This window comes from Adiantum capillus-veneris, chromosome 7, assembly GCF_014529385.1.
Source record: "Adiantum capillus-veneris isolate H3 chromosome 7, ASM1452938v2, whole genome shotgun sequence".
Taxonomy (NCBI): Eukaryota; Viridiplantae; Streptophyta; class Polypodiopsida; order Polypodiales; family Pteridaceae; genus Adiantum; species Adiantum capillus-veneris.
The window spans coordinates 105,053,855-105,075,115 of record NC_140937.1 but is presented as its reverse complement, the minus strand read 5'-3'; the positions used below and the strand labels follow the sequence as shown (position 1 = coordinate 105,075,115).

General features: G+C 44.6%; 1 protein-coding gene across 1 annotated transcript in view; it reads right to left on the bottom strand.

Moving 5' to 3' along the window:
• The window catches only part of LOC147454368 (uncharacterized), a 40,508-nt gene extending 21,373 nt beyond the window's left edge, over positions 1–19,135 (bottom strand). Inside the window, exons 1-3 of the mRNA XM_086516355.1 lie at positions 18,979–19,135; positions 18,433–18,861; positions 17,670–17,822 (exon numbers count right to left, since the gene is read on the bottom strand). Of these exons, the coding sequence (XP_086372481.1) occupies positions 17,670–17,822; positions 18,433–18,861; positions 18,979–19,095 (699 nt within the window). The 5' untranslated portion in view covers positions 19,096–19,135. The remainder of the gene's footprint in view (positions 1–17,669; positions 17,823–18,432; positions 18,862–18,978) is intronic.
• Between the last annotated feature and the right edge of the window lie 2,126 nt (positions 19,136–21,261).

Genomic DNA, 21,261 nt, shown 5'->3' with positions numbered 1-21,261 from the left:
TAGCAAAGTGACCAGGCTACTCGGATATAAAGCATTTATTTTTAGCCATTAGGACCTTCTTTTCCTCGAGCGACTTACGCACAAAAGGCTTCCTTTTCTGTTTCTTTGCCTGCGCTCCAGAAGTCCCGACTGATCCTTCTCTTAGGTGGCCTTTTTTGACCCCTGTGACACTTCAGGAGCCGTTTTCACAAAGGGCTTCTTCGCTGAATTTTTCTTTTGCTGCCCTCCTTTCTCGTTGCTTGGAAACCCACTGTCCTCTCTTATCAACAAGGCAAGACCAGTGTTAGCAACTTCCATAAGCTGAGTGAGGGTAGCCACTCTGTTCTTGGTACAATAATCGCGAAGCCCTCTAGGCAGCCCACAACGATACTTCTCTATCTGTTCTGTCAATGGCACAAATCTGTAGGAGGTCACTGAGAGTAATGCTTTACAAAACCTCCGATTGTACTCCAGCAAGCTCTTGCATGTAGCCGAAGTAAGCTGGTGCCAATCTATCATGACGTAGGCTTCAAATTCATTTGACAGCCAAGCAGATGCAAACATTTGCTTGAAGTATCCAAGTGGTAGGTGCCTGTCCTTGCATTAACAATGTCGTCCACCATGTAAGCGCATTGTCCTTTAAGAAAGTGGCAACTTTCCTAAACTTAGAGGCCTCTTTTAATTCCCTCCTACATAAGCTATATCAAACTGCTAGAGGAAAGTGAGAGCCTTTGCTTTATCCTAAAAGCCACTAAAAGTGTTGAACTTCACAGCTGCACCACCTTCTTTTTAAGCTTTTGGCTTTCCCACTGCCCCCAAATTGTCATACGGAATAGCCTGCAACATGGGCACTGTACTAGGCATCATCAGCACATCTTGGCCATAAACAGCTGCGTCAGAGGTGCCATATCTGGCTGCTGTCCAGAAAAACTAGCCATGCCAAAATGACCCTGTGGCACCCCCAATTGGCCCTGGTTGCACTGAAAACCTTACTGCATGCCGATACTACCAATGTAGGTTGCCTATTTTGCTGCTGCACTCGTGGCGCTTGCAAGAACTCCATAAAACTTGGATTTTGCACAAGTTGCGAAAAGACATTCACCGCGGCAACTAACTGAGTCCTGAACACATCATCCTCAAGTTGCCCAATCATAAAGCCCTGTACTACTCGAGGGACATTCACATCAACGGGAGGTACAAACTGACGTGGCCACGAGCTCTCGCCAATCTCGAACACCGTAGCAGTTTCCAGTCTATCCTTCGAAGAGGAACCCTCTTCCATAATGCCCTTCCCTTTGTCGGCCATAGTGTAATCCCGCGTTCCTGTACTCTGTGTCTTTACCCAAAACAACCGAGGCTCACTCTTTGAGGAAAAAGTGATTCAAGTCCCAGCAACGGAACCTTGAAACCGGCCTGTGGGGCGATAGGCTTTGGCTTTCACCCGAAATTCTTTACTTTACTTTACACACACACACACACACACACACACACAGTACTTTGCAAAAGGAACCTGCGACGGGAATCAACACTTAAGTGTAACACGGCTCAAAAGCTAGATGCCGAGCCGTGTGTACTTAAGTGAATTAACACAGACGTCGACTGACATTACCAAGAGACTGCGAGAGGAGTCGTCTATGGGGACTCACACTGAGACTCTGCGTCCAGATGCTCTGACTAATGAGACCCCAACAACTTATACATTGTTACAAGGGATGCCCAAAAGCAAAGCCCCAAAATCTCAAACTCTAAAGTTCTTAAACTCAAAAGCAATAGTAGTCCAAAAGCTGTCCAAAAATCAGCCAACGAGATTTTCGGAGATCGTATGGACTGCCACGTCATCAGCCCAGCGCAAATTGCGGAGGTCCGTATTGCCTACCACGTCAGCCTGTCAACTCGTTTTCTGGCGGGATTTGCAGTGCATTTTCCGACTGTTGCTACCACGTCAGCAAGGGCTGTGTGTGTGTATCCGGGGACACTGCCACGTCACCAGTTTGTGATACTAGGCATTCTTAAAAGTGGGGAGATGTTCTTCACAATTCTCCCAAATTTGGTTCCTATCGAATGCACGTATCTTGGGTGATCCACTTGTACAGGTAGAGACTATTTGAGAGTTGTGGCAATTAATTTTGATCCAATTTCTCAGAAAGAGCTTTTGGCACTTATCCATGCTCTTACACAGTGGCGACATATTCGAGAATTCACGTACCTTGGGTGATCCACTTGTACAGGTAGAAACTATTTGAGAGTTGTGGCAATTATTTATGATCCTATTTCTCAAAAAGAGCTTTTGGCACTTATCCATGCTCTTACACAGTGGCGACATATTCTACTCGGAGTTGATTTTACTACGTTCACCGATCACCAGAGTTTATGCTACTTCCTGTCTCTAAAGCAACTGTCGCAAAAACAGATGAGGTGGACCAACATTCTGTCTCGATTTCATTTCCACATTTTCCATGTTCAAGGACAGAAGAATTTAGTGGCAGATGCGTTATCTCGCAAGCCTTTGGTTCTGACTATTTCCACGATCCATCATAGAAGCTTCGAGGATATGGTAGATCACTACGTCATCGATCCTGATTTAGTAGACATCTCTAACCAGTTGCAGAGTAGGGAGACAATTGGACGCTATTTCATACGAGAGGGCTATTTGATGCGGAAAACGATGTTGTGAGTTACACAGCCTTTGAGGAAAAAGGTTATGACCGAGTGCCATTGTCCACCTTTTTCGGGCCACCGCAGCATAGATACCACCTTGAAGGATGTTGAGCGTTACTTCTTCTGGCCGAGGCTCAAAAAGGATGCGGACGAGTTTGTTCACAGTTGCTTAGTATGCCAAAAGGTCAAGTTTGATAGGCATAAGGCACCAGGACTCCTACAGCCTTTACCCATACCCTCTTGTCCCTCGGAAAACATTGCCATGGATTTTATTTTTTATCGTCACAAGACTCAAAGTTGACATGATGGCATTTGGACAGTCTCGCCGACAGATTTAGTAAGCATGCTCACTTCATTCCGATAATGAAGATAGTTAAGCCCGATCATTTGGCAAAACTGTTCGTCTCACACATTTTTCGATTACATTGTATGTCTGAGTCTCGGATAGAGATTCTCGACTCATTTGTTTGTTTTAAAGGGAAATTTGGGAGCACATTGGCACGCGGTTGCAGTTCTTGTCCTCCTTCCACCCACAGACAGATGGGCAATTCATTTGTTGAAGTCTTATATATTGGATCAGAAGACTCAATGAGAAAAATATTCGCCCTTGGTGGAGTTTGCCTACAACAATACATTTCATTCATTGACGAGGAAGGCGCCATTCGAGGTAATCCAGGGTGCTAAGAAGGTACCACCATTTCTAAGCACCAAAGGTAAGATTTTTGAAGCAGTTCAATACAAGCGAGATCTGGACACTGCTTTTGCCAAGGTTCGCGAGACGCTTAAGAAGTCTCAAGCACGGCATAAGGAGGCAGCCGACAAGCATCAACACAACTTGCAACTGAAGGAAGATGACTGGGAGCTCTTACTGTTTGAGAAGGCACGTCTAAGGAAACGAAAGGGAAAGGAGCGCCTTTTTCTAAGGCTAAGATGCAATATTATGGCCCTTTCCAGATTCAAGAGAAGATCAATGATGTATCCTTCAGACTGAAGTTGCCAGATACTTGGAAGATTCACAATGATTTCATGTAAGTCTGTTGAAACCTTTCAAAGGTGAGGTATGAGTGGGTAGGGAGCCTGAGGAGCAACCTGAAGCGGAAGAGAGCGAGGAAATTCTCATTTCAGGATGCGAAGTGGATGGAGGAGGAGGACGTGGCAGATACTCCTCAGATTCTGGAACTTTACCTTGAGGCTTTCGGTCTAGCTTCGACTATTCCGAGAGATCCCTAAGGTCATTAGGGTTGAATCTGGTGCAGCCAGATAAGACTGCACAAGAGAGGAGTTACTACACTCCTTTGCACAAATTACCTAGATAGAATAAAGTTATTGAGTTTCCTCTGGATTTCAGGGATATGGATGGGCCGATAGTATTCTGCCGTATGACCTTATGAAAGAAGTACTTCGATCTGGGAATTCCCAAAATGAATCTAATAAATGTGTACTCTCTCATGTGAGTAGTGTTTGAGTGCATGTTTGAGAAACGAAATGACTGTAGCATTTCGGTCTTGTGTCTCACGAGAGATGAGATGGACATGATAGTAACAAGATTTAGTCAATCGAGACATCTGTGGAGATCTGCGATAGATCTAGATGTAATTGCTAAATATGTTGACGACTAATCATGCTCCAATATCTCGATGGAAGTAGTGATATGAATGTGATTTGAATATTCAGTGACTGTCATCTTTGAGCAAGTCATGGATATGTGTTGTCAAGTGCGTCAGTGCTTAGAGTCAACGTCTACTGAGCTTGTTTTTGGCTTAAGTTTGATTTTGCAGGCGTAATCGAGGGTGATTACAATTCTTTCAAGAGGGGGGTATATGTCACAAAGTGATGACGTCGCATGTCCACCCGGACGAACCCCAGTGGAAACTCACACATTGAAAGTTATAAGTTGTTCCAACTTCAACTTATGGGGGAATAATGTTGGGGTAAAGCCCCATGTGGCCGGTTAGGCCAGGTGCCCGTCCACTATACTTATTTATTATTTACATAATAGAATAAGGGGGCTCACATATTGTGAGTGAGTTTTAGTCCCTGCAAACACAAGGTCTCCTCTTCTCCTCTCTTCTCCATTGCTGCACACTCACACACGCTCCCGCTCGCGCACTTCAACTGATATCAGAGCTCAAGGATTGGGAGCACCATTGGAGCTCAGCGGGGAAGCAGACAGAGAAACAGCAAAAACTGCAGCACGTTTTTGCAGATCTATTTTGACCTATGAAAACGTCTTCATTCAAGCCGACACCCGCGATTCCGAACCGATTTTTCATCCTCTTCAACTTTGCAGAAGAAAGTTTTCTCAAAATCTTTACCAATTTTCAGATACGTCACTCAAACTGTCTGCACGTCTAGGGTACACAGCTGCAGATTTTTACAGATCTATTTCGACCTGTAAAAACAGCACATTTCACGTCCATTCCCCCGACTCCCAACCGTTTTCGCGTGGTCTACAACTTTGCAGGAGAAAGTTTCTGCAAATTCTGAATGGCTTGAGAGATATGGGCTGACCGGCTGCAGGGTATTCGGAAAGTTGAAGATTATGTATGCCTATTGTGGTGATTTGCTACATTCGGAGAGCTCGGATTGAGCTTTCTTATCCTCTTCTTTTGCGCATTGATGTTTTTCTCTCAGTGAAGAGAGTGTGGGTTAAGATTTTCAACAAATTTATGCGCATACGTAGAGAACACTTTGTGGACGTATGCATTCTTGTGGACTCTCACGATTCGAGAGTGGATTCATCACAGGCGATGTACATTGACTTGTGCGATTAAGCAGATTTCAAGAGAGTGGTGCACAGATTTGCAGAGAGTTTTGCAAGCATTTTTAGCATGATTGAGAGCTGAATTTTCAGCTGATTCGGATGCTCATTTCGTACACATTTGGTACATGCTTGATGCTCGTTTATATTGCCATGTGGATGCACATGATGTGCGCTTTTCGGCGGATGATATTCTTCGCCTTGCAATGGCATATGTGGGCTGATTTTCAACTATTTTGAACGTCAATTTGTGCCATATTTTGGTTGGTTTGCATCCAAGTTTATGCTAGTATATGCCTCGCTTGTAGAGTGCAGTTGATGCATTTTGAGTTTCGGATTACAGGATTGTTTTCAAAGTTTAGGGAGTTGAGACTTTGGGGGCAGCTCATGTATGCTTGAATGCGGATTTTATGCATGATTTGCTTATGGTTTTGAGCATGTTTATTGCATGTACGGTTATTATGGTTAGATAGCCAAATACTGCCGAAACTCTGCCGAATTTTTCTTGCGAGTTTATTTGTTTATGCACATGGTTTACAATTGTGTTTTGAGTGGCACTCAGTGGTTGCTTTGCCATAGTGTTTTGGCATTGCATTGTGAGAGTGATTGCTCACCGGATTATGTCATTTGACATACATGTGGTAATCTCTTCAGGAGGGAGATTGTTGATGATAGTTTCATCGATTACCACAAAGTGCTCTTGGATTAGAGCGGGTGTTTTGGCCTCATTTAAGCGGTTTTGCTCACTTGTTCGTTACATTGATCGCCATATTTGTTGACACATCTCTTAGATAGCTTATGCCAGCTTATGTTGTATTTTGACAGTACTGGTGTATGAGTTAGCCAAGCTTTGGCTACTGTCAATTGATCGATTTGTGCTTGGTCTTGTCATAGGTTATCGCCATGGATTTGGCATGTACATCATTGTCATGGTTTGTGCTTTTCCATACAAAGTTTGATGGTTCAAACTTTGAGCATTGGAAAGCAGGTATGCATGATGCATTGACTCAGTTGGGCCAAGTGTTGCCACTACAGGGCATGAATGTTAAGCCAGAGTCTATGATTGACGATGAGTGGGAGGACTTGGATGAGCTTGCACGTTCGACGATCATGTTACACCTTGGTGAGTCTGTCTATTGCATCGGTTCGGATGCATGCACAGCTAGAGAGTTATGGCAAAGATTGTGTGATGCTTTTGGCGCAAATGAGTCTAGAGAGATGCCTACAGTCAAACGACGATCTTGCAGACATAGAGATGTTGTGTATTGGCATTGTGGTCATACAGGGCATGTACGTAGGCGCTGTTTTCGGCGGATGAGACAGCGTAGGAGACAACACAAGAGGGATGCTATCACTTTAGATGATGTGGGAGCAGATGTAGCGTATGTAGCTACGCATGACGGAGATGTCACCTTTGCTTCCATGTTTACTCTTGACTTTCTTATGTCGGTTTTTGACGACACATTACCTTCGCATTGAATACTAGATGTGAGTGCTAGATTTCATGTCATCCCGAGTCGTGAGTGGTTTAGCACATATGCTAGTGGTATGCTTCGACATGTGTGTCTACCTGATGGTTCAGTGCATGACATAGTTGATGCAGGAGATGTCAAACTATTGTTGCCGAGTGGTGAATCATACGTATTGCGAGAAGTACGCCATGTGCCAGGTTTGACGCAGAGCTTGATCTCTGTGAGTCAGTTACGAGACAGCAGATGCCAGGTAGTGTTGGATGAGCACAGTTTCAGATTGCATCGTGGACAGCTAGTCATAGCGAGAGGTGTTAGTGTTGGCACGATGCATGCGATGCGAGTACGTCACGTACGAAACAGCACAGTCTTCATGAATACACAACAATGCAAAGAGACGAGGCATGTGTAACAAACTTGGACACTCCAAGTCAAGAATCAATCACAACAACATCAAATAACCTCAAACAATTCACAGGATCACAATAGATTTGCACTGGCCCGACGGAGTTCCGTGCCTAGAGATATTGGCCCCAAAGACTGGCGCCCCTTTCGGTATTTCTTTTTGTATTAATCAATCATCAAAGTACAAGAGAGCGGTTAGGGTTTCACTCTCAGACTCTGCGTCCAGATGCTCTGAGAAGTGAGACCCTCACCACTTATTTAAAGGTTACAAGGGATGCCCAAAAGCAGAGCCCCAAAAGCTTGAAAGCAAAAGCAAATTCTCTCTCTCTCTTAATGAGAGGAAAATAAAATAAAGCAATTCAACTCTCATCCAAAATCCTTGCGTAGCAAAAAGCTAGGATTTGTCGCTCATCATTATTTTTTTTTTAAAAATTTGCCTCCGCGATTCCTGGAAATTAGGGTTTTTGGCAGAAATTAGGGTTTCTGGTGTCCGCCACGTTATCACTTTGTGACATATCCCACTCTTGAAAGCATTGTAATAGACCGCGATTACGCCTGCAAAACCGACAAAAGCCATAAACCATCTTAGCAGACACTGACTGTTAGTACCTACATACTAGGAACACACATCGAGCACATGTACAAAATCGACAGTCACATCACACGACATCACAGGACATCACCAGACATTCAACATTCATTCGGATCTTGGACCATGATTTATCGGCAATGTAGATAGCAATCACATCTAGGTCCAATCACGACCTCATCGATGTCCGATTGACTAACCCCTATTGCAACCATGTCAGTTCGAGATCAATCAGACCAAAATGTTGCAGTCATTTCGGCTATCAGTTCCTGCACTCAAAAGAAGTCAAGAACAAATCAGTATCATTATCAGGAATTCCATTTCATAAAGTCATCCACCAAAATATTGTCAGCTCTCAGTATCCCTGAAGCTCAAAGAGACATCAGTGACTGTAGTATCAAAATCAAGGCATCTGTTCACAAAGGAGCGGAGTGACTCCCCTCTTGTGCATCCCACTGCACCAGATCTCCGGCCAAGCTGAATTCTGGGTTCCGTTTGGAGTAGACTATGCTAAACCAAAACATCGAGGTAAAGTTTCACAATCCGAGGAGTATCTGCTAGGTCCTCCTCCTCCATCCACTTCGCATCAAATGCAGGAAAATTCTTGAACTTAACCAAGAACCGCCTTCGGACTTTACCTTTCTTCGTATCGTTATGTGCCAAAATCTGTTCAAGAACAAGGATCTCCTTGTTTTCTTCCACTTCGGGTTGCTCATCAAGCTCCCCATCATCAGGCACATCACCCTTAACAGGTTTCAAGAGACTCACATGCAATGCATTATGAATCCTCCAAGTATCTGGCAGTTTCAATCAGAAGGAGACATCATTTATCTTGTCAGTGATTTGGAAAGGTCCGTAGTATCGCATACTAAGCTTTGGAACAAGCCTCTCCTTCCCTTTTTCTTTCGTAGGCGTTCCTTCTCAAAACGTAAGAGCACCCAATTATCCTCCTTCAATTTCAAGTCGCAACGATGGCGATCCGCTACCTTTTTCTGTCGTTCTTGAGACTCCTGCAAAGTCTCGCGAACCTTGGCAAAAGCCGTATCCAAATCCCGCGAAAATTCATCCGCTTCAAATATCTAATCTTTCGTGCTCAGGAAGGATGGAACCTTCGCAGCACTTTCAACAATCTCACATGGCGTCTTCCCCGTCGAAGAGTGTATCCTGTTATTGTAGGCAAATTCCACCAAAGGTAAGTTCTTTTCCCATTGAGTCTTCTGATCCGAGATACAAGACTTCAATAAACCTAAAATCACTGAATTGGTTATCTCAAATTGCCTGTCAGTCTGCAAGTGGAACGATGACGAGAACTGCAACTGCGTACCAATGTTCTCCCAAATTGCCTTCCAAAACGAACTCATAAATCTGGGGTCTCTGTCGGAGACAATCGTCTCAGACGTGCCATGCGATCGGAAAATCATCTTGATCATTCTGTGTTCTCAGGAGATAAAAAATGAAATCCATTTCAATACTTTTCCAGGGGCGGGTGGGTATGGGTAAAGGCTTTAACAATCCCTGTGACTTATGCCTGTCAAAATTGACCTTCTAGCATACTAAGCAACTGCGCACAAACTCTTCCACATCCTTTTTGAGTCTCGGCCAAAAAAAGTATCTCTCTACCCCTTTCATGGTGGTAGCAATGCCGCGGTGACTCGTAAAAGGTGGATAGTGCCATTCAGACATAACCTTTTCCCTCAACGGTTGTGTAACGCACAACATAGTCTTTTTCATCAAGTAGCCTTCCCGAAGGGAGTATCCAGCTATTGTCTCCCCATCCCGTATCCGTGTGAAAATATCTGCAAAATCTTTATCTGTGGCATACTGATCGACCATATCCTCGAAGCTCCTATGATATATCGCGATCCAACGGCTTCCAAGACAAAGCATCTGCCACCACATTCTTCTGTCCCTGCTCATGGACAATCTGGAAGTGAAACTGTGACAAGATGTTCGCCCACCGCATCTGCTTTTCCGAAAGCTGCTTCTGTGACAAGAAGTAGCGCAAACTCTGATGGTCTGTAAAGACAGTAAAAACCGCTCCGAGTAGGTAGTGCCGCCACTGAGTAAGAGCATGGATCACTGCCAAAAGCTCTCTCATATATCTGTGTTGTCATCTCCGGCCTAGAGAACAATCGGCTCTCGTAAGCAAAGACATGGCCTTCTTCCATTAAGACCGCACCCAGACTACGACCATAAGCATCACAAAATACTTCAAATGACTTCTGCAAGTCCAGCAAAGTCAAATCTGGTCCTGTAGTCCATTTCTCTTTCAATGTCTGAAAGGCAATCACCTCTGTGAATCCCCACGAGAAAGGTACTCCTTTCTGTGTCAAGATATGCAAAGGGGAAGCAACCTCTGCAAACTTTCATATGAACCGCCTATAGTACGAACACAGTCCCAAGAAGCTTCTAACTTCATGGACATTCCTCAAATCGGGCCAATCACGGATAGTCTCTATCTAGGCCGGGTCCATTTGCACTCCTGCTGCTGACACAATGTGTCCCAAAAAGTGTATCTCTGGTAGGAAAATTTCACTTTTCTTTGCATTAATCACTAACGTGTGATCTCGTAATGCCTGAAAGACTTGAAGCAGATGATCTCTGTGTTTTGCCTCATTCTTGGAGAAAACAATGATGTCGTCAAAGAAAGTGCCAACAAATAGCCTGTACTCTCGAAAAATCCTATCCATCATCCGGTTAAATGTCGCAGGAGCATTGGTTAAGCCAAAAGGCATCACCAAAAGCTCAAATAACCCAAAAGTCGTCCAAAAAGTTGTCTTGTAGACATCTCCTGGCGCTATCCTGATATGATGATATCCACTCTTCAAGTCAATCCTGCTAAAGCACGAGGATCCCTGTAACCTGTCGAGTATATCATCAATCCTAGGAATCGAAAATCTGTTCCTGATGGTGATTTCATGGAGAGTGCTATAATCGATGCACATTCTCCAAGATCCGTCTTTCTGCAAAACCAACAACACTGAAGAGCAATACGGTGAAGTACTAGGCTAGACAAGACCCTTTTCCAAGAGGTCTTTCACTGGGTTCATAATCTTTTCATTCTGTACTCGGCTCACACAGTAACGTGGCCGATTCGGTGGCGTGCTTCCAGGTATCAGATCAATGTTTTGATCTTCAGGCCCTCTGAGAAGCAATCGGCATGAGTGGGAGAAAAATCTTGGCGTTCTTTTGATCAGGTCAAAACATATTCAATCTTTATCCATCGTTCAGTTCTCTCCCAAAAGAATGAGTAAAGAAACTGAAGTTCATCAAGTACAATCTCTGAGCCCTTCCTTTGTCAAAGTCGCTTTCTCGGCCCAGTAGTCAACCACGGCGTAGTTCTGGTGGTACCAAGGGATTCCGAGTAGAACGTCACTCGCATGCCCTAAACACCCCTGTCATTGCAAACGAAGTTTGTCAATGCTCGGTGTAATGGCAACATCCCATCCGGGTGCCAGTCGAACTACCTCCGCCTGTGGCGTCAGTCTGTCAGGCGTAATTCCAAATCGAGCCGCCAATTCCAAGTGAAAAGAAGTTGGCCTTGGCTCCTTCAAAAGAGCTTCCTGATCCTTCACTTTGCCCCAAAAAGCGGCAAAGTTTGTACTTTCATTCATTTGATTCGATGCAAGTCCCACGCCATGTGGTACCAGTTTTGCTTTTCTATCTGCCTTTTCTGCCACGTTCCTCAGTTGCTCTCGAACTCTCAGGCCCGTCGTCGTTCTTATCATTCTGTTCTTTCTGTGTTTGTTTAGGGCACTTCTCGGAGATATGTCCATGTTCCCCGCATCCAAAGCACTTCCCCTCTCTAATGAAGCGAGCTCTCTCCTCAGGAGTAAGCCTGGGTCGTGCATCCTTTTTCTGTGGGTTGCTCTTTTTCTTTCTACTTTCATTCCCAGAAGTCTGTTCGCTCGTTGTGTCATGGCCTCATCTGTGGGGTAGGTCAGACTGCCAGAGTGAATGGCAAAACCCCACTTCGCATGACTCATCAACTCCTGAATAGAAGTTGACTTCTGTTCCAAGCAGTGATCTCGGATCTCTGTAGGTAGACCCAAGGTAAACCGCTCAATCTCTGAACGAGATCTTCTTGAATGAAGAGGCGGGTAGAAAAGAGCTCCACAATCTTTCACAATAAGCATTGATTGTATCTTTCTTGGTCATCCGAAGATAGTTCCAAGCAGCTCGTACATCTCGTTCATATTCTTGCATCAACCAAGAAGAAATAAAAAGCTTCTTAAATTTCAGCCATTTAACTGGCGCAGTCTTGTTTAAAAGAAGAGTGGATCACCAAGTGCGAGCATTCCCCTTAAAGTAAGAGGTAGCTCTCCGAATCTTGGAGTGCTTTGAATAGCGTCCTCCCGCGAAAGCGATGTCAAACTGCTGTATAAAAGACAAAGCCTTCGAAGCATCTAAGTATCCTGAGAAAGTATCAAACTTGATCGAGTGGCCACCTTCCTTAAACTCTCAGACTTTCTTGCTTTTATCTTCCAGAAAGTCATACTAGTTGGCTTTGTAAAAATTCTTCATGTTCGCATAAAAGTTTCTGTCATCGGAATTTGAGCTGTCTGCAGACGAGTCCTCAGTAGAACTGTCACTCTCTGGGCGAGATTTAGCTTCTTTGCTTTTCTCTTACCCTTTCCAAAGCATTGCTTCTTGCTTCGCTTTTTACCTTTTTTGTCTTCTTCGCTCGAATCCGAGGAGCTAGAAGAACTGGAAGAAGAAGAAGAAGAACTGGGTACTCCTTCAAATCGAACACGCTTCTTCTGTTTCTTTGCCTTGTCAAAAGTCGACTGACGACCCAAATAACCTGGAAAGTCAGTGCTTTTCTTCTACTTTTTGCCGTGCTTTTTGGCTTTCTTTTGTGCGTCAAAAAGCTGAGCAATCCGTGCATCAACCACCTCTTCTAGTTCCTTCTTTGAATATTGTTTGGGATCAGAAGGTTTCTTGAAAGCAGATTTCGGGGGTGGTGTAGTGGTTTTCTGCCACTGTGCATGCACTTCGTGAAAAGAAGTCTCGCTCATATATTTTGCCAATTTCGGATCCTTCGCAAAATTGAGCATCATCTTTGTTGCATCGCCGATCAATTGACGACGCTTCATCTCTCTTTGCTCCGACTGAGTAGGCTGAGGCGAGCCATACTCCGTGCCGGAATCTTCGTTGTGATCCCTGCCCGCATCTCCAGATGCAGAGGGAGTCGACTGATCATTGCCTGAAGCCATAGGTGCCGCGGAAAAAAAAATTGGGGATCGGATTTCCCGTAGAAGAGAAATCAGCCATCTCTAATACCACTATAACAGACTTGGACACTCCAAGTCAAGAATCAATCACGACAGCACCAAATAACCTCAACTCACAGATCACAATAGATTTGCACCGGCCCGGCGGAGTTCCGTGCCTAGAGATATTGGCCCCAAAGACTTGCGCCCCTTTCGGTATTTCTTTTTGTATTAATCTATCATCAAAGTACAAGAGAGCGGTTAGGGTTTCACTCTCAGACTCTGCGTCCAGATGCTCTCAGAAGTGAGACCATCACCACTTATTTAAAGGTTACAAGGGATGCCCAAAAGCAGAGCCCCAAAAGCTTGAAAGCAAAAGCAAATTCTCTCTCTCTCTCTTAATGAGAGTTAAAATAAAGCAATTCAACTCTTTCTTTCATCCAAAATCCTTGCGTAGTAAAAAGCTAGGATTTGCATCGCTCATCATTAAGAAATATATATTTATTTATTTATTTATTTTAAATTTGTCTCCGCAATTTTCGGAAATTAGGGTTTCTATTGTCCGCCACGTCATCAGTTTGTGACAGCATGTCTCCTTTGCGGATAGGTTGCATGATGCTCCGGTTTGTGAGCATGTTGAGCCACTTGTGCAGACAGTTGTGCAGCAGAGCATGTCATTCGTGGATACCATGACGGATATGGATGGCTTGAGTGTTGAGGATTCAGCCGTAATTCAGTCATTTATGGATATGCTTAGGCCAGAGGTTGATGCGTGTGAGTTAGAGCTAGGCATTGCTCTTGCCACACAGAGTTAAGGACAGACAGATGCGCTTGGTACGCATGTGACATGCGATGGACACGAGGATGGATTCTAGGGATCGGAGTTCGGGTGTCAGGGTGATTTCCATGAGTAAAGTTATGAGCCAGATTTGACTGAGATGGTCAAATTGGCATATATTGCTAGGATTGCATCAGCATTTGGGAGTCTCATGTGCGAGATACTGATCTCGAGACCCAAGATTGCATTTGCAACAGGTGCATTTGCAGTGGAAGCAGTTAGTCGTGCAATGACTGACGCTGGCTCAAGGAGACCCAAGATTGCATTTGCAACAAGTGCATTTGCAGTGGAAGCAGTTAGTCGTGCAATGACTGACGTTGGCCTTGGGCATAGGGGCACTTTGCAGCGTATGGTGAGATACCTGCAGGATGTGTGCGGCTTTGGTGAGGAGTATGGTGTCGATCGCTCTATACTTTCTCTACAATGAGAGCTGGATACACACAAATCCAGTGAGCCAGTGGGCCTTGGCTAAGGTCGTACTTGTGATGGCCGTGTACAGGTTTTGTGCGGGTTTCTTTTCTCTCTCACGACCACATTGGCCTTTATGTGGCAGGTTGTTGGGGTAAAGCCCCATGTGGCCCGTTAGGCCAGGTGCCCGCCCACTATACTTATTCATTATTACATAATAGAATAAGGGGGCTCACATATAGAGAGTGAGTTTTAGCCCCTGCAAACACAAGGTCTCCTCTTCTCCTCTCTTCTCCATTGCTGCACACACTCACACACGCTCCCGCTCGTACACTTCAACTAACTTATGGGGTCACGTCCGAGGGCCTTGGGGACACAAGGACATTAAAAATAAGGAAATTACGTGGACTTGCTGATGTGGCAATGCTATACGGACAGCTCCATGATTCGAGCCGGCTCCTGACGTGGCAACCGTACGGACTTCCGTAATTTGCGGAGGCAGCTTTATCGCTAGCTCATGAAACCAGATGCTTTCGAGATGTCGCCAAGACCCAGTGCGCGAGTTCCCTCGCGAAGAAGTGCCTACGGAGCGTGTTTCCATCGCGAGAAGTTGCTGGTTTTCTCTGTTTTCAGCCCATAAACGTCGTAGACGGGGCTGATCTACGAGAAGGAACCCGAGAACACACCTCTTCTGTGTGTAAGATTGGAAGAGAGGATTTTCTATGTAGAGATCTCTTCCGGGGAATTGTTTTTCGAGAACGGAGTTGCGTTTCGAGCGTCGAGACTTTGAAGGTAACGATTTTCATGTTATGAACTTTGAGTATTTGTTTGCAGGTGTACTTCTTCTTAGTGAGGGAGTAGGAGCAGAGGAAGGTATGAGCCTCTGCAGGAGAAAAGCGCTCTGAGGAACTAGAGCCAGATCAGCCCAGGGGTTTCGTATCCGAGTTTGGGAAGTAGATCCACGGATCGGAGAGAGGTAGTCTCTCAAGTTGTGATCCGGAAGTTGGGATTCCCAAGTAAGGACTTCGTGTCCGGGAAAGCAGAGTTGTTCTGCGGGAAGAGGACTCTGGAAAGAGAGGTGGAAAAGAGTTGCAGGGATGCCATGCCCTAAGTCTGGAAGGTGAGAGCCAGAGGCGAGAACCCTGATTCTCAAGGAATTGGAATAAGGAACGGAAGTTCCTTGGAATAGGGTTTTGCCCTAGGAATCGGAAGGGAACCATCAAGTCTTATTCTAGAACGAACGTGGTAATACGTTCGGTTCAAGTGCTTGTATAGACTTCTCCTCAATAATAAAGATACTATTACGGGGGGGACCAGCCCATCTTCTGGTCCCCAGTATTGTGTCGATCTTCTCACTTTATCTCTCTCTCTCTCTCTCTATCTATTTCTCTCTATCTATTTCTCTCTATATCCTCTGGCTTCAATATTAAGTGATAAATTTTATTTATCCGAGTATATTTTATATTGCTATGCGCTCCCGTTTGTGACACGAGACCTAAATCTTTTCATGTAATTGCTTTTGGAAGGCCCAGAGCATTTATAAGAATTGTCAAAGACTCTCCCTCAGTTTGGCTTGGGAGCAGGAGCACTGAGCAAAGAGAGGACCCTTGGACACTGTACTTTGCTCAAAAATTATATAAAATAAAAAGAAATATCGAAAGAAACGCCCGACTTTGGGGCCAATACCCATGGGCACGAAACTACGTCGGGCCGAGTCATCTCTCTTTAAGTTGTGATTAAATTTATTAAGTGATTTCTAGTTGCTATCGCTCATGTGTCGTGCCAGATTTCTGACTTGGGGTGTCCCAAGTCTGTTACAGCGGCGACATTCCCCATTTGAGTAAGTAGAGTCTGCACTTGAGGTATTGCATGTGTCTACATTCCATGTACGCAATCAAAAGCAAATACCACATCGACAACGTTGTGGAGAATCCTTAAGAGGTTTGGTTGAAACCCCATCTGGTGTCATTCTCCTCTCTCTCTCTCTCATTCTCTCTCTTCAAAGGAGTAAAAGGAACTATCAATCAAGCCAAAAGCAATCATTAACGCAAAGAAAGAAGTAAAGGATTTGTGGAAGTGTAAAGTAGAGATCTTCACCATTTCAATTCCACTGCACCTGATATGCTCAATGTGCGCTCCGCACACTCAACCTGCGCTCAATAGCAAGTGCACTCGGTGAAAGCACACAAGGCGGGTGGAGGCAATGTGACAGTCTACAAGTGTTCTTAGACTTTGTACTCTGTGTGTGCAAAACAATAGACTTGGAACTTATCCTGGCATGCACATGCCCTAGCTTTCTCATAGTCTAGTACCATTGTATTCAAGCACGGGGACGTCCTCTAGCCCTAGGCTAACGAACTATGATATTTAAATCAATGTTGCATTACATAGCATTCGTATGTGCTTGCGTGCCTTAATTTGCGAGCTCCCTTCTTGTATGAATGTCGTAAATAGTTTCGAGAAATGGCAACACCCGTCGAAACCATTCATATGTTGTTTGCTAACACATTTTTTGTGGCTTGTGAACATTGAATACGCCATACGGATAAGCCTCTTTTCAAGAAGAGAAAATGCTAGAACTGGAGCCCAAATGACCAAAGAGTCACTTAGAACATTAAGAAATGTGCGTTCACACACATTTTAACTTTGAAGTGGACATAAAGGATTTCGATTAGTGTGACCAAATTGAGAATTTTGACAAGTGGCAAGCCTAAAAATACTTACTTGTAAGAAAATTTGTGAGTTAGATCTTTAAGGGCTTGTTATGTGGCTAAAAGCTTTGATTTTACAACATTCTCACACCCAAGGACACACATACACGCACACGTACATATGACAAGCACATATGGAAACCCAAAAAAACAACTCCCTTAGACGCAAACACACACCCACTCAGTCTATCAGCAAGGAAACAAAAGAAACAACCGAACGGACTCAAACAACAAAAAAGAAAAACGACAGGAAAAATCAGAGAGGAAAGAAAAGAGGGAAGTGGAGAGGCACGCTAGAACAACGTCGCACACTGTAGGCGGCATGGCACGGGCAAAGCCCGCACTACTGCCTCGGTTTGAAAGATAGGCAAGCCGCAGAGTAGCAGATGACACAGGCCTCTGTTCACACCACGGCAAGGGTCTCTCTCTCTCTCTTGAATAAGAGGTCTTGAGTTCAACAGTTCAACTCTCCTCGTCGGATAGATCTTTAAGGTCTCTTGGGATAGTTTCCTACGACATTAAAATTCTTCTCTCTCTCTCTCTCTCTCTCTCTCTCTCTCTCTCTCTCTCTCTCTCTCTCTCTCTCTCTCTCTCTCTCTCTCTCCACATTTATATATTCAAAACATAAATTACTAGACCTTTATTGAGTATTCATCCGTCACATCAAGCTTCATGATGGTCAGCCTTGAAGGATATTGATCTTTTAAAGCCTTCAGATTGTCTGCACCATCAGGATTGCGGCATGTAGCAAGGACAGGACCTTCAGAATACTTTGCCAGAATTTGACGAGTCTGCATACACAAACGAGCAGACCTTTCGATATTCAAGTAAATTAGTGCATAACGCTTTAACAAATTTGGCTACTCTTTCACGACTTATGAGCATCAAACATAACAGTGGGCTAATAGCTAGCAAAGATGCAAAAAATCGTCACTAAAGCCATCGACTCCAAGGTGCATCACCACTTGAAGGAACTTAATGCTCCTGAGAGACCTTTGAGCCTGATAGATACTTATTGATAGCCTAATGAGGCCTCATCTCACTAAGTAAAACCTTAACATGTATGCCTGGACGCAAAATTCATCACAAAAGCGCCTATAGTTGGTACGAGTTCATATAGAACTTCGGACTAAGAATGCATGATAAGAAAATCACTCACAAAAGATAGAAAATTCACAGCAAAATTGAGCAGCTCTAGGCTGAAAAACAAAGGATTGATAATAGAGAAATAAAGGCGTCGTAAAAGCAAAGGAAACAACAGACAAGAAAACCTAGCTGAGCGTCTCTGCCAACCCTAGTTATGCTTCACACAAAATAGTTCGCTTCAATGACTTCAAAAATCGCACATTACATCATCCCCACACACCTCAGTAGACATTCAAAAGAGAGCCCATCACTCACAAATTCAAGTCCAAGGCCACGAGAGGCACCCGCAATCATGGTGACAGGCTTGTCAATGCGGTGAGAGGGAAGTACAATAGGGATAGGGTAGTCGACTGGTGGGGGTATGATTGGGTCAGGGTCCTCTTCCTCGATAGGTGGCAGGGTAATCTTGGGAGGTTCTGGCTTTCCTGTAGTTGTGGAAGGCGCATTTGCATCAGAAGCTGTTGCAAAAGGTTTGTTCATCTCCATTACACGAAGACTCTTAGCAATGCTGAGCCTGCATCCACTATGCATGCCTACTGCAACTTGCAGGCGCAAGCCATAGAAGGAAGACGCTGCTGCCCCACTTGTTGATAGAAGACGATAACTGTTGTAGTGGCAGCGGCTCCATGGAAGGTTTGCCAAGCCTGGCAGCACCGTCGACGCCATAGCCAACAGTCGAGCCAGCTAAACAGAGAAAACGAAAATAAATAAAGAATGTAAGACCAATTTAGCAAATATTAAGAGGCCCTTCTGTTTGTACAAAGGACGCCATTGCCAAAACCCTAGCAAGAAGACGGTTACCTGGTGGTTTTCGCGTGTGTGCGAGCTTACACAGAGGCAAGCTGGGTTTATGGTTTCACTCAATGGGAAATGGATAGATATTTTCTTAATGCCAGGCCTTATAGAACGGTTCACCATTCAAGTGGGTAAGAGAGGGGAGTGGAAACTAAATTGCTTGTTTACATAGTAAAAACGACTAATATGCGACAGCTTTCCTTTGGGGTCAGATTTCTTACCAGGATTGGCTCTATTATTGGTAGGGTTGGTCTTGTCAAGTGGCTTGGTTGAAGGAGCCTCTTTTGGAGGACTCAAGCGATTTCATTCCCCCTACTCAAAACCTTGAAGTGCAGTCATCTTCTCGGCTAGAGGAGGACGTCAACGCGATGGATACACAGCCCCTCCCTGATCTTCACAAGGAGAATAGTCCTAGTGCTCAAGGTGTAGCCCATCAGCCCATTCAAGAGCCCTCCCCCATGGAGGTTCTCAAAGATAACAAAAGGAATCACTCTAATGTGGCTCAAACTCCCCCAAGGCCTTATGGGGGGAAGAAAGACAAAAGGAGTGCTAAATGAAGCTCCTTTCCTGGAATGTGAAGGGTCTCTCAAACCCACTCAAAGCCAAAAAGATTGACAACTGGCTCAAGCACAACCCTCACGATGTGATTAGTCTTCAAGAAGTCAAAACCTCAGGAACCATCCTTCAAATGGCTTTGAAAACCATCTCCAAGGATCGTTTGTGGATAGTCCAGCATGGGTCAGGCGGAAGTGTTATTGGTATCCCCGCAGGCAACAATGATCTCCTTCAATCAGTCCAGATAGGACACAATTGGTGCTCGATGACTCTCCCTCATCCTGCTAATGTTAGGTTAGTAAGTGTCTATGCAGGTGGCTCTATCTCGAATCGTACCCGACTGTGGAATGAGCTCCACTCTCTTCAAGACCAGTTCATGTTAGTGGGTGACCTCAATATGGTCAAATCTCTCAATGATCGTTTCCTAGCGAGGGGCTCAGTGGTAAAGGGGGTTGAACTTGTTGCCTGGGAAGCCCTCAAAGCTAAGAAAGGTCTTTGGGATGTGGGTATAGAAGGTGAGTTCACGTGGCATAATTATTGTAAAGGGGATAATGCTAGGAAGGCCCGCCTTGATAGGTGTTACATGAACCTTGGTCTAATTAACTCTTTTCCCAGAGTCAAGGCTAAACCGAGATTCACCTCTTGTTTATCATACCACTACCCACTCTCAGTCACAATGGACGACAAAGGGGAGAAGGTGAGGAATCATTGGTTCCATACGGATCCAGCCCTATTTAGACTCCCAGTTGTCCAGGAATCCATGCAGCTCATCTGGTCTCAAGCCTTCCAAAGGAACATTTCACCCTCCAAAGTTTGGAGTCAAGCAGTTCAGTGTACTCAAGCCTTCCTAGTTCAAACTAGGAAAGAAACGAAGGGACAAAATTTATGATGAATTGATCATGCTAGAAAGTGGGCCTCCAACTCCCCGCACCCTAGGCAAAGATCTCCTCTCTCAGATCAAGGCTGAAGGTGGAAGAGGATATTGTACTTAGCCACTCTACCCATTTCTTCAAACAATGGTGGGCTGGGAAAGTTGATCGACCGACCAAGGAAATGCTTAAGTCTATTCGTAGAAAGAACTCTAAAGAAAAAGTTCCCTTTTTCAAAGCGGACACTCCCATCATCACTGAAGCTCAAAATCTGGAGTTTACTAGAAGTCATTTCAGCAGAATGTTCAGTCCTAAAGAGCAGTTAAGTCTTGAAATGGCAGGTGCTCGCATCAAGTCTTCTCCCATCGAACAAGAGTTCTTTCCACCCAGGAATCAACTATGGCAGACTCCTCGCTATCAGTAACAGACATTCGGTTAGCCATTGACACCTTGGAGCCTAACAAGACCCCGTGGTTGGATGGTCTACCAGCTGAATTGTTTTCCACCTTCAGGGATCTGCTAACACCATACCTTCTTGTTGTATGGGAGGAGTCCCTTTCTCACCAAGCCCTTCCATGCTCAATTAACACTGGGGTGATTAAGCTGTTGTACAAGAGGGGAGCTAAGGACGAATTGACTAACTGGCGCCCACTCACTATGTTGAATACAGCATATAAAATTTATGTGAAAGCAATTGCTAATAGGATTACAGGCCTGTTAATGAAATGGATCTCAAGAGAACAAAAAGGGTTCATAAAAGGGAGGAAATTGGTCGAAGCAGTGATCTCTCTTTGGGAAGGATTTCAGTATGCAACAGACTCAGGCCAGGATTTTGTCTTCATAAAGATTGACTTAGATAAGGCGT